At 46.6% G+C, this 13,901-nt stretch overlaps 1 protein-coding gene across 3 annotated transcripts in view; it reads right to left on the bottom strand.

The window, feature by feature from the left end:
- LOC144169061 (uncharacterized) overlaps positions 1–13,901 on the bottom strand; it is a 39,390-nt gene that overhangs the window by 17,012 nt on the left and 8,477 nt on the right. For 2 of the 3 annotated variants that reach the window (XM_077698058.1, XM_077698060.1), the window contains exon 5: positions 12,986–13,069. In XM_077698058.1, coding sequence (XP_077554184.1) covers positions 12,986–13,069 — 84 coding nt within the window. Of the gene's footprint in view, positions 1–3,108; positions 3,339–12,985; positions 13,070–13,901 lie in introns of those variants that run through there. The other variant, XM_077698059.1, reaches the window with a different exon arrangement.

Below are 13,901 nucleotides of genomic sequence, written 5' to 3'. Positions count from 1 at the left end.
ATCTCTTTTCCGACGCACATCATCTAATTTTTTGAATCATTCTATAGGGCTCGTATGTGGCGTTATCGAAAGTGCCCTTAAGGGAGCCATGAAGACAAAATACAAATTTGTGTTATTCGAAAGATCTCGTGCTTTATAGTGACCCCAGCACTTGTTCGAATGCAAACGACGCTTGATTCACTGAAAAAGTTTCCGCTAAATTTTTGCGTTTTCGTGGTCTGTAATAGCATCACAGGAACCTATCACTGTGCAGCCGATTGGGACACGGCCGGACTCGACTCTCCTCCTCCCGCGCTCGGAAAAGCCGAGTCCGGCCGTGATTGGGAAGGGTTGTTTACTGTTAGTGAACCTAGATGCCGCCACCATACCGTGCCAAGTCGTTCCTGCATTTGGTTTTTTTGTGACCGTATTTAAAGCTGGCTTGTTTTTGTTCGTTTCGTTAAGCACAGTGCTCGCTCAGCAAATTTGGTCACGTAAGACACCGTTGGTTGCGTCAATCGGCTACTGTCGTCTGAGACAACCCCAAAGCACCGCAATCCTGTGCAGCTAAACCAAGCATAGTGCGCGCAGTACCAACAGCAGTACGCATCGGTACTTCTATGTTTACGTGTGCTTTCGCAACTTCCACTGTTTGTCCCACCATTCTTACAGCTTTACAAGGAATGTGCGCTAAATTTAAGGGCTAATAGCTCGTTTGGCAAGTTTATAAGCTCTGCCTAATTTGAGTTTGATTTTGCCGCCCTGCGCCAATCGCAGAGCCGGCTGTTATGGCATCGTAGGTTCTGTTGCGGGAAATGAGCTAGTGGGTCGCATGGTGATTCCCTTTTTCCTAATTATACAGTTTATTTGAGCGACGTTTACATTAAAACTGATGTCAGTATGATTCTAGCGAGGCAATCTTTTGAACGAACAAAACTTGTGTTTTCTCTTCATGGCTCCTTTAAATTCGAGGGCTAAGGTGGTGCTGAGATGAGTTTTGCTGAGAGGTGGTCAATGTCTTGTTTTTGTCTTGTCTTGTCAATGCGCGCCTATCAACATCTTGAGTTGATAGGCGCGCTTGAGCGGAAAGCATGCATTGTGTGGTGGAATAGGTCGTCGTCATTAAGGTGCGGGGTGAGGCAGGTTTGAAGCACAGGTGAAAAAGAAAATAAAAAAAAGTAATCTGGCGTGGTATAGGATAACGATGTGTTGTTAGTGCAGAGAAAAATGTGCATTCCTGCTGACTATGATGGTGATACAGACTTAGAGGATAAGATTTGTTTATTTAATATATTTTATTTATTTACCTATACCCACAGCGCCTTGCGGCATTACAGTGCGGTACATACGGATGAGTGCATATGGGACGTGCAAGCGCGGGAAAATTGAAATGTTACAAATTGACATTTTCGTTGACCTTCCGAGAAATGAGGAGCGACGACACGCGCATGAACATGACAAAGGGAAAGATGAGAGCGTGTTAAGCCGGCAGAGGGCAGACGACTACAATCTATCGACGACATTTGTAGCGGAGCAAACGGATAAACGGCCAATGTATCTTTTTCCTGACAATGCACAACAGCAATTACTGCACAGAGCAGGCGTCTCGGTAAGTATTATAGTCTTTCGTGGGCTGCCCAAACACGACAATTGTGGCCTGCTTTCTTCCCTCCTCTCTATCACCCGATTCAGCCGCCAAGCCCCGGTAAAAGAACACTTGGTGGTGAACTATTTAATGGCAGGATCGGTCTAAACTGCCAGAACCGCTTGCATGGGTGACAGAACACATTAATTGAAGCGAAAACAACATAAGGCATACTGGAGGCAGAAAGTAGGTGCATAACCGGAAGTAGCTGTGCTGAGTTAATTAAAATACGAGTTAGGTTGGTTTTTACAGCAGCAAATTCAAAGAAACGGGCTAAAAATGACACAGAAAATAGTGAACACTGAAGATGTTGTAATATTTTATTAAGTTGTTGAAGACAGTGTCACGACCCATGATTCGCTTAAAATTCACCGCCATTCCCGTGGGTAAATAGCTAACAGCCACTGTTGCTGCCAAACTTGCCCAACTACGCGGTGGCCAGACAAATCGCTTACTGGAAGATTAGAAAGGGGTGCAGGGGAACGAGGAAGAGAAGAGGAGGACGAAGAAGTGGCAAGATAAGTCGAAGGCAATACCGCCGAGTGCAAAAGAACAATCTGAATGGTACCATCGCTCAGTCGAAGGCATGCAGTCCCTCTCAGGCAGCTCCAAACATTATCATTCCCCACTCCACATCTCATGTCCATCATATATCCTGGCAAATTTAAGGACGCTTGCCCCTTCTGTTCTGTGGAACGAGCATCACTTCACCATATCATTTGGTCATGTCCATTAATACCCGCATCACGTAGAAGAAATCATCCCATCCTTCATAACATATCCTTAGTGGGAGGCTGCCATCTCTAGCCCAGCTCCCCACGTGCAATACGCCCTCGCCCAGTTGGCTGAAGACACCGAGCTCCCAAAACACCGGGAGCCTCGCTGTCTAGATGACTGATCGAACAGCTCAGTGGTGCAATCACCACAACTTTTGGGCAAAATAAAGTCACTGCTACTACTACTACTACCACCCCCGACATTGCTGCTTTCTAGTCGGCGCCGGTTTGCCCTTGTGAATGAAAGCTTCTATTAGCAGTATTGTTTGTACCCTGACAATAGCCAGGCAGGAATACTGGGCCATTTTTAGCCAGAACGAGGGTATTGGTCAAATAATGTCATTTTCCCGCGTTAGGTTGCTACCGGTCCCGTGTCCGCGCTTCCACTTTTGCACTTTCGATTTTTAATAACTTTAATCAAAATTCATATTATCAGGCCCACGTGCTGCCACAAAATATTTGGGTATACCGCTTCGTTATTTTTCAGCATTGGAAACTTCTGGCTGCTTGTATTAATAACGCAACTGCGAAATAACGCAATAGCTTCTGAAGTCGGCAACATGCCGAGCCGACTACCACTTTACAAGAATGTCTTGAGCTGTCGAGGGACATGGATTTTGAGGGCTTGACAGGGGTACTTTTTCAAGAGTGACGAAACAAACCTTTTGCTCTGGAGTAGCTTGTAGAAAAAGGTACGACTCGCTCGCCGTTTCAGCGGTTTATTTCAATAAAAGAGTGGCTTGAACTAGGCAGGGGGGGGGGGGGGGAAGAACTGAAATCACAATTTATGGTTTATTTTGGTGTTGCCGCTATTTTCTCGTTGCAGAATTCTTCTTCATAGTTGCGGAACTTGTTGGCGCCACAAAGTAAATCGTAGATGAAGAAGCAAAGGGTGCTAATTTCGTGCGTTCGTTCCCGTATTATCCACATCTCGCAACCTGCATTACAAAAAAACGAATCTCTCAGGGTGGAACAAACGAAAAAGTGAATTCCCGATTCCGAAATACAAGCCACTTGCGCTGTCTCGCACATTCGACGTTTGATTACACATGTCACCCCACAGTAATTATATCAAGGCACGTTGTAATTGAAGCACCTAGGTAAGCAGCAAGGAGTTCTTAAATAACGCAGCTTGCATTGCACGAATTGCTTACCTGTAAGTTGTTTATGAGGCATTAGAGAGCTGTTGAATAAATAGTGCTACTCGTCGCGTGACATTGTAACCTTCTGCGTCCCCAAACGAATCAAACTCATAGTTAATTTTGTGATTAGGGAGTCCGGATAGCAAGGTGAGCCCTTACATCTTGCGAAAAGCGAGATTGCTTGCCCTAGTCATGGCGACATCCGCGCTTAATAGAGCAAGTAATGACGTAGACAAACAGGAAGCAATTGCGTGCAGAGCCACTGTATTCGCTCCAGACGAACTTTAATAAACGCTTCTTCATGTAGTCAAAGTATTTCCCGCTTAGCCACAAGCGCACCGTGTAGAAGAAAACGCCGCTTTGTCAGCGAAGTTGGCCGCGAGGTTGATGATGATGATGAATAATAGTGGTATCCTCTTTGTAGCGGGGTGATGACGCGTCATTTAGAAACAAAAACTAGAAAGAAACTAATATGCCTATGTTTTACACTCTTCGTTTAATACTAGCGCTCAAAATACAGGCACAAAAACTGATTAGGCACAAAATACTTGTTTTTCCGGTTTCAGGTTGTAGCTGTCCTAGGCAACATTCGCTTCTCTGCTTTTCGTCCCCCAGCATTCCTAGGGCTTACGGAAGCCGAATATTTCTCTCATGTAGACATGGATAAATACCCTCGCAATCTAAGACTATGTGCCGCATAGTTTCTGTTTCTTTTCCGCGGACCACAGATACCCCTCATTTTGTGTGTACTTCCCCACAAAGGTTTTAGTTCGCAAGCAACCTGCTCTAGCCTCAAAAGGCAAAGCCCTGCCTTTGGAATTATCGTAGCAATTTTACTTTCTCATAACTAATTTTTCAGCCCTGTGCATCTTTAACGAAGTTTTAGTTTCCATTTTTTCTCTCCATTTATTAGTTTCTATATGCCTTGCCTCTTTTGTGGTTACCTTGGCTGTCTTGGATTCTGCCCTGTTCTTTCCGTATTTCATCTTCTAGACTTCTTTCTAGTCTACCTTAGCCACTACGTGTTCATGCTTTTCATGAATAGGCACCTAAAAACTTTACCTGTCCACCTACGTTGATCCATTGCTCTCAACCTCCTCACCAAACATATTTTACTGTGCGCTTCTCGAACGTTTTACGACGCTCAGCCCATATATACCTGCACTGCTTCTTTAGTTATTTTTCCATGCGCTCCAAAGGCCAAATGGCCTACCGTTCTCTGGTTCACTTCAAGGCCTGCTTGCACGTCTGAGTTTAAGCAGAGTAGTGCATTTGCAAATGTCAGACCAGGAACTATTACTCCTTTCCACATTCCTCTCACTAATACCTATTTCAAGGCAAAATACTCTACACTTCAAGGCAAAATATTCCTTAGCGCCAGCTACCGGCAACCACTGAAACCGGCCGGCACTGCAGAAAGAATAAATACAAACGCATTTGGGCTTGTCCGTGATTCGAACCCATGTCCCCAGAGCAGGAGCCGAGAGAGTTACCGTTGCGCTGACTAGGCACACCGCCACAGAGGGAACAAGAGTTGGCCTCGCGCGTGCCGCATGCAGAAGAAAGTGACCCCCCGCAAGTAAAGCAGCTGCACTCTCCAGTTACGGCGAGCTCTCATTCTTTGGGAGCTGTCGCGTGAAGCGTAGCCTGTCTGCGTGTGGAAGTAATTCGAGCAAAAACGGCGGAGAAAGGAAAAAAAGGAGGCGCACACTCGGTGCTGATGAACCCTGATAATCACTAGGCCTTCGCCTTCAAAACATAAAACAAGATGTCGTAGACTGAGAAATTTTCCATCGGTTAGTATCTCCTTCAATGGTATACGGTGATTACGGCATGGTTCTTACTACGAACGACTTTGTGGTTAACGCCCGAAGTACGTTTCCCTCGAGCAACGGGTACCCTCCAACTGAGCTTGTGAATTTTTTAACCCAAAATTGTAAAACACCATTTCAGGGAGCGCAGCAACCAAGTAAAGAATGGCTCGGTGGGATGGCTGGCGATACACTTCAAGCAATGTTGTGGAAGTTCTCGGAACGATAAGTGTACAGTTGCGGCAAAACATGAAAATCAACTCACGCACTAGGCAAAAACAGGCTAAAATGACAGCAAACGCTGACGATCAGTGCATCAGCACTGTTTCGGCGGCACTTTTAATTCTGTGCCGGATATCAGTGATTATATACGTATTGGCGCGTGCGTCAAATTTTGCATACACGTATAGGAAAATGTCGCGTAATAAAAATGCTCGAGTATTGCACTTCGTGTGACCATCTCAGCGTCCTCGTCTGTGTCAGAGCTACCAAATTTTGCAATGTAAAGCACTGATTCCCTCCACAGATAGCGTGCGAGACGGAGTGGAAAGGATTCACCGCTCCAAAAGTTTTCATGCGATGCCACCGGAGTCCGAAAGAGCTATCCCGTATCATGCGCAAATGCGAAGCCTACAGGTGTTACAAAACGTTTTGCTTGTAGCACGCACATTCATGTAGAGATATTTACAGAAATTCACTTAGGAAGTACAAATCTATGGGCCGGTAAGATCGTGGGGTATTTTTCTCAAGTGTTCATTGCCTACCTTTATGGCAAATATTCATCGCTGTCGCACCTTCGTTGACATCCGGCGGAAGCAACAAAGTGATGAAAGTATACATGTCCTAGGGGGCGGGATCGGCGACAGATGCTGTGTCATGAGTGGCCTCGTTGCGTGTGTTGACCTAATGTACAGGATCTACACGCAGAAGACGAGTACGCCCTGGCAATCGATCAATTACCGCAGTTTAGTGAGGATGGCGAGGGTCAATAGGCTTGCTCAGTTCGGGGGCGGAGGTTTTGTATTAAGCACCTGTTATTGGAGTAGATCTGTGTATCTAAATTTGTTCAGTTTTTACCAATGTTTTTACGGAGTACCTTGAGAACTAGTTGTAGAGCACTGCACGGGCCCGGGCCGGCCCAAAAGCCCGGGCCCGACCCGGCCCGCGGGCCGGGCCGGGCCGCCCGAAGTCGATTATCGGCGGGCCCGGGCCGGGCCCGGACTCAGTGCCGCGGGCCCGGGCTGGGCTCGGGCTCGGTGCCGCGGGCCCGGGCCGGGCTCGGGCTCGACGCCACGGGCCCGGGCCGGACTCGGGCTTGAATTCATAGGCCCGGCCGTTAATAGTTCCGACGTGAAGTGTAGAAAAGAGCATAAAATTGAATACTCTGAGTTTACTTTTACGCGCTTCTTGATGTTAGTTGTACACATTGTTTTAAAAACGTGTTTTGCTAGGGCTGATAGTCACTATACTGTAAATTTAATGACATTTCATGTACTGCATCAAGATTTTAGATTTTGGTGTATAACATATCAAAGATACTGTTACAAGGAATGCCCCAGCGGGGAAGGAATTAATTAAGCCATCCTGGAGCTGTGTACCTATGTCTATGTACATGTGTTTTAGATGTCGAACCAATCTAAGTGCAGCTGCCGTGGCTGGAAATCAAACTCGCGTGCTAGAGAAGCGCCACCGCTTAACAACCACTCCAGGGAAAATATTTCAACGCACGCACATACTCGTGGATTCAAATGGAGAGCAAGAAATTTCATTAATACCAACTTGTGACCGAAACAACCACATGAAGTTGCCAAGAGTCTGGTCATCAAAGGTGATGGTGTGTCTCGTGTAAGAATACGAGCTATTATTACGCCCATGTGGCGTGAACTGCAGACGGTGTGAGTACGTGTACTTTTAAACCCTTATTTTTTGCGTTACAATTCAGGGCGTGCTTGTACAGACTAGATGCTCCGTCTGATTTCCCGCTATGAAGACACTCGACCAAATATAATAAACAAATTTTCTTCAACGTCAAAGACCAGGCCTGGTCACACACATGCGGGCCCTCCCTAGGCTCAAAAAAAAAAAAAAAAAGACAAGACCATGCCCGGGCTGGGCTTGAGACGACGGGCCCGGGCCGGGCCTGGGATTGAGACGACGGGCCCGGGCCGGGCCTGGGCTTGAAACGACGGGCCTGGGCCGGGCCCGGGCTAGGCTCACTTATGAATGCCCGGGCCCGGGCCGGGCCCGGGCTCGGTGTTACGGGCCCGGGTCGGGTTCGGGCTTCACAAAGCGGGCTCGGGCCGGGCTCGGGCCTTAAAATCCGGCCCGTGCAGTGCTCTAACTAGTTGGAAGGCCTGTGGTTCGGCTTCGGGGCGTGTAAATTCTACTGTGCGAAGCTCAGAGTGAATACACTATGACGCGAAGGTTTAGCGATATATGTGGGACATGCGTTCCCAGTTTCGCGAAAAAAAGATAAATAATAACGGTTTCGCCAAAGGAAACAAAAAAGACAGCACTGCTCCCATGCCGCCGCTCTTTCATCAGTACACCATGTGCAACGACAACCGACGCGACGTTGAACACCTCAAACAAGACTGCAGCAAGCATGATGACGACAGTATATATGTTCGTACATACTAAACGGGAATTTAGAACCAACAGAGCCACAAAACACCGAGATATGTCCTTTGGGTCTTCCTTAAAAGACGCAAACCTTCCTAAAGTGACCTCAAATAGCCCGTTTACAGGGTGGATGATTGGAGGGCTTGGACCCCAGCAGCCAACTAAGTTTTCGTCCCGGACCTTTACCAACCACGATGCGTTTGACCTAACCTGTCTGAATAAATTACTTCATTCGTCTCCGGAAGCATATAATTCATTTTTGCCTACGTACGAAGCATAAAGAGTACATCGCGTTTGCTTTAAAAGAAGTGGAGGTTGTTGCTGGAAAAACGCAAATAAAATGCCAACGATTTTTTTTTGCACGAAGATGGTCGAATTGTTTCTGAGGGCTCTACACTCTACACTAACTCGTGTTAAAAGCTCGCTGGTCATCGGAAGTTTTTGTATATAGTTAGCTCTATTGTTGGTCAACGCGTGCTATGTACTAGTTGCTCGACTGTAAATTAAGTGTAAAAAATGTTTTTGTGTTTGTGACAAATAGTTCTGATATAATGAAATCCTTGTCACAAAAGTAGTGCGAGTCCCAAAGGTTTTCCCAGCGAGCGTATTTTAGGAGGGCAAGTTTATTATAATTTCTATGTATGGTGTACCGAATTTTAATGATGAAGCAAAAGCGGCAAACCGTATCACGTCAACGCCTAAACGTAGATAAACAGAGGTGTGGTCCCGAGCCAGGTTATACTCCGGTAAAACCGCGCGGAGAAATTCGAAGTTAATAAGCCCCTTTTTGATACACATTATTCTGTTGTTACTTGTCATTCTAACAGAGTTATTGCGGTACAATATCATACGCGGTATTGTCGGAGGTCCCCATCTTCTCCATAGCGTCGGTGTGGGTGCTTCTGTGCCTGCGTTAAACCTCCAGATAATGAATGAAATGCGAGTAATGAAGATGTGCTTTGCTTCATTATTAAAAAATAAAGATTTTTTTAGTTTCTACGGATGGAATTCTGCCGAAAAAATAATACATTTCCTTATAGAACTGCCACAAACTCGAGCGTACGACGTTTAAAAGTACCGTATAATTATTTCATATTAGTGTACAGTGCCTAATTCTTGCTACAGTCGTTCGATTCATTCAGTTTTGGTTGATTGATTGTAGGGTTTAATGCGCCGACGTAACGCAGGCGATGAGGCGCGCCGTAGTGGAGGTCTCCGGATCAATTTTGACCACCTGGGGATCTTTAACGTGCGCCGAAATCTCGTACACACGGGCGTTTTTGCTTTTCGCCTCCATCTGAAAAGCGGCCACCGCGGCCGGGAATCGAACCCGCGACCTCGTGCTCAGCAGCGCAACGCCTTGCATTCAGTTTTGGTTCTATTCGCCCCGAGAAAACACTGCAACTCTCTCGAACGAAGCGGCGGCAACCCCGACCACTCGCTGACTCGCCGGCAAGAAAATACCAAAATAAAAGCTCCGCCGCTCAGCTTTCACCGAAGCTTCGAGTTCTTTCGAGGGGGCGAGCGTGGCCTTGCCAGTGCTGAGGCGCTCCGATGATTCCAGAAGGGAGAAAGAGGGAAGTTGTGCTCTCTCTCTCCGCGCCGGCACGGTTATAAAAAGAGAAGCTGCGCCCAAGCAAACCAGCTACGTTTGGACGTCGTGATGTGACAATGGCTTCTGCCAGTTTGTACACCACACCATCGGCGACCCGCGTCCTGGAGGACTCCAACGTAATCCCGGGCCTCGAATCACCGTGTACGTCTCGGACGGCCTGTCCCACGATGAAGCCACGCTTCACAGGTAGCCGAATCGCCTCCGACAGCGGTGCATCGTCCAGCCTGGTCGGTGAATATTGTGGGGCTCTGTCTCTCAGTATGCATCGAACTGTTTTCGTTTAGTTCACTTTTCTACCTCCTAATATTCATTGTTAGAGTTTCTTATTGTAGATTTTGTATTTGTACTTTTCCCGCATTTGTGTTCATTCTAAGTTACCTCTCGCTTACGTTACATGTCCTCGTGCTTGTACAGTGTTTTGCCTGTCGAAATATAGGTCTTTGTGTTGTTTTCGTTCAAGGCTCTGACTCATTCGTACCGCTCTGGTCAGCGAAAGCCGCACATCAGACGGCCACCCACTTAGTCCCCTGTGCCCTGTAGATTCGGTGGGGTTGTTTGCTCGCTTGAGTCGACTCCCCACATCTTTTAACAGTGCACCTCATAAGGAAACGGTGACAATTTCTGGCGTCCGCGACAGGACGTCTGATGTGAGCGGTAAGGAGGAGAAAGAGCCTGGAACTTTTGTGGCATAGGTTACTACTGCCTTTATAAGTTGGGGCTCTTGTTAACTTTATCTGAGTTTCATAATACCTAGCTAGAGGCTAGAATATTGCGACTAGATTGCGATACATTTGCAATCATAGATTTAGAGAAAATCGTATCATTGGGCTGCCAGCTGGGCCTGTCAGGGGCCGAACTACGAAAGCTGGTCGCGCAGAGACAAAAAGAAAACGAGAAAGCTGAGAGGGCAAGACAGGCAGCGCGAGAAGAGGCAGAAAAAGCTTGTGAAGAGGGTGAGAGAGCAAGACAGGCAGTGCGAGAAGACGCAGAGAAAGCAAGACAGGCAGCACAAGAAGAGGCTGAGAGGACTGAAAGAGAAGGACAGAAAGAATTTCAGAGACAACTTCAGTTGGAGCGAGACAAAGCGGAGCGAGAAGAGAAAGCCCGCCAGGCAGAGGCTGAAAGGGAGCGAGAGAAAGCGGAGAGAGAAGAGAAAGCCCGCCAGGCAAAGGCCGAAATGAGCGAGCGAAAGGAGAGGGACAGGAAAAAGCATGCAAAGCTTAAATCGAGATTCTAAAAAGGCGACTCGAGATATGGTGGTTGAAGGCGGAATCCTCATCATGTGAGGAAAATGCGAAAGAAGAGAAAAGTGGCCTAAGCACTAAAACTGAGGAGACAAAGGAAGGCCAGGATATCCCTGGAAGCAAAGAAGCGGATTTATTTGCGATCCGCAGGGAGGAAACGCCCCCAGATATGTGCAAAAGCACACCACTTCAGACCTCGAAGGACGATGATTCTACAGGTGATGCGAAGCTGGAGCGTGGTGATAACATCCCGGTTGTGGATACCATCATGACGTCGGGGCCGAACGCCCTAGACGAAACTGTAGCCGATATTTCGTGGAGACTGTTTGAGGAAACCGTTGTCTTTCCGAAAGACACGGGTAGAAGTTCGCTTATTATGCAGAAAGACCCAGTTCAAGACTGCGAACTCGCTGGGCAAAATAGCGCTGTGTGCGTAGCTGACAGCTCGAGCAGCAAAGCGACCGACTCTATGGTTAAGGTTGAAGTCCACGTGCGAAGCAGGGCCGCACACCACATAGAGAGCTCGCCGTAAATAAGCGTCGGCGACGATCCTGTGACTTCGACGGTGGAAGAGAAACCACCCGCCGTCACGAAAGAAAAGCCAGTTATCAGGGCACCCCGATTCGATGCCTCCGATCTCTAGAGGCGAAGCCGTGCTCGTCGTAACACGAGCACCGGCAAAAGCGAAGCCGGCACATTTCCGTTAATTAGAAACTGCGGCCCTTACGTCGGAGCTGCCCCGGAGGAGGAGGAAGTCCGAAGGGCACGGAAAGAACAAACGTTTGAAAACTGGCCTTCCAAAATTGTGCAAGCAGCTGAGCTGCCGAAACAATGAGGGCAGGTTTGCGCTCAAGCGTAAGAGCAAACGTGTGTGCCGGCATTAGACACATCGGGCAAGTGTAAAGAAGCACGTTAAACATGGTTTTCATTGTCTCAAAGCGGCTACTTGAAAATCTCGAAGAAGGAACGCTTCTAGATAAGGCTATACGCACACCGATCATGAAGAAGGGGTACAATAGCATACTTTCGTCTTATTTTGTAAATGTGTTGCTCAGTGCGCGAAAAATCGTCGAAATCGTCGCATGGGTTTGTTCTTCAACGCAGAAATTTGGGCTAGTCGGTGATACGACTTCGACATGGTAAGAAGCGCACTAGACGGGGACAGAAGAAAAGACAGTGACACGGGACGAGCGCTAAACATCAACTGAGGCTTTAGTGGCAAGAAAGGCTATATACATACACACAAATGCCCAGAAACACTTGTCAATAAAGCCCCAGTTGATGTTTAGCGCTCGTCGCGTGTCACTGTCTTTTCTTCTGTCCCCCTCTAGTGCGCTTTTTACCATGTGTAAGTTTGTTCATCGTTTGTGATTTGTTCTTTTAATATTTAACGATCGATTGAACGCACCTTCAGCGACGGGTGTACGGGCTTTTTAGCTTTCGCGCTTCGCTGAACTTTTTACAGGAAGGGATGGCAAATTTTCATTCTGATATGTAAAACGAAATAGCTTGATTTCCATTTTCCGTTGCAGTAAGTAAGTACAAACACGGTAATTTGAACACTCGATTTGGCATAAAACATCCTTGACTCTTCCAAGAACCGCGTATACGTGGGATACTTGGCTACTTGCACACATGTGGTGCCCAGCTCATCAGGCATCACGTAGATGGACGCGCCCTTTGGTCACACAATCACACCGTTATAATTTCTTTGGGTTGAGACTGCTGAAGTGAAGCGAGATTATCCTGCCATCCTATATATTTTTTGCAGATTTATGTTGTTTGGGGAGGTTGATTCGACACCTCCGTACCATTACGTCTATGTAAAAAGGGAGCTCATTTTGTTGTTTAAGCCAAGTGAGGATTTACTTTGAAATCGAGCAAACCAGCATTTACTCCCATTTAGTCTGTAACACCTCGTTATATTCCGTTCTCGCATTTTATTGTCATCGCCAAGAGGAGGTGACTCCACCGTGTTAACATTCTGTAGCTCGTAAAGATCGTGTGGTAAAACTTTTAGCCTAATAATCCATGCGCAGAACTATCTTGATGGTATGCGTGAAATGTCGGCTCTATTATAACACATTGAACTACTCCTACAGTGGCCAGAAAAAAACTATAAACCGCATAAAAAACTGCACGTAAACTCACCGTTTGATCGGTGAGCCACACGCAGTATGTCGCAGTTGTCGTACTCTGACACCAAGAGGGGGTGATCGAGGTAAAACAGCTTATCTGTAAGAAAAACAACACGTCGAAACAATCAAAATGTTGTTAGCGCATCGTCTCCTGTTGACTTTACATGAAGACACGCTTTATGGCGCCCAAAGTTAGTTCTGAGAGCAATTTAGAAGAAGGAATGGAGAGAATGCAATGAAGCAAGCAATTAAAGAGTAGTTGGATGGATGTACTCAAAAACAGTGGTGGAAACCTCAGGGATATGTGTTCGATGACCATGGGGAACTTGACAACAACCTAACACTAAGACGACTTGCGGGCTTTGAAAGCGAGAGAAACCATGTAATTATGAGTAGAGAGTTTGTCCATATTTTCATCTGGCTTTTACAGGTAAACTACAATTCGTGGGTAGCTGTCATCCTTCAGTAACTTTAATTTTCTTCGTCTTGGCTAAGCAGCAATCACTAAAATTCCCGCCCCACTAAATTATCCATGTTTCTCGCAAACGTTTAGGTACCATTAAAAATGTTGAAACAGCAATAGCTGCGCCCCAAAATAATGACTGTTTTACCGCACGAGTCGAGTTGATTCTCTAGACGAAACAGACTAGGCTTATGGTAGCCTAATATATTTACCATGCGCGATGCATCAGATCATTCCCTGACTTTCGAGAAACAAAGCGGTAAAACGCATGTCTCTAACAGGAGGCCTTCATTTTGCATTTATTATGAAATTGTCCTTGATAGCTTGCTTTAAATGAGACACATTGGCACCGCATAAATTCTCTGTTGGTTGAGATATGTATAAAGAAACAATAAGAAGGTGGCTTGAGAACTGGCTGTGTTTGATTTGAAAGAGTACCAAGTGGTTTATGCTTCAGAAAATTCCA

Source organism: Haemaphysalis longicornis, unplaced genomic scaffold, assembly GCF_048455015.1.
Source record: "Haemaphysalis longicornis isolate Haplotype H1 unplaced genomic scaffold, Haemaphysalis longicornis Haplotype H1 scaffold_2, whole genome shotgun sequence".
Classification (NCBI taxonomy): Eukaryota; Metazoa; Arthropoda; class Arachnida; order Ixodida; family Ixodidae; genus Haemaphysalis; species Haemaphysalis longicornis.
Note: the sequence above shows the minus strand (reverse complement) of the source record. Positions and strands in the feature narration are given on the sequence as shown.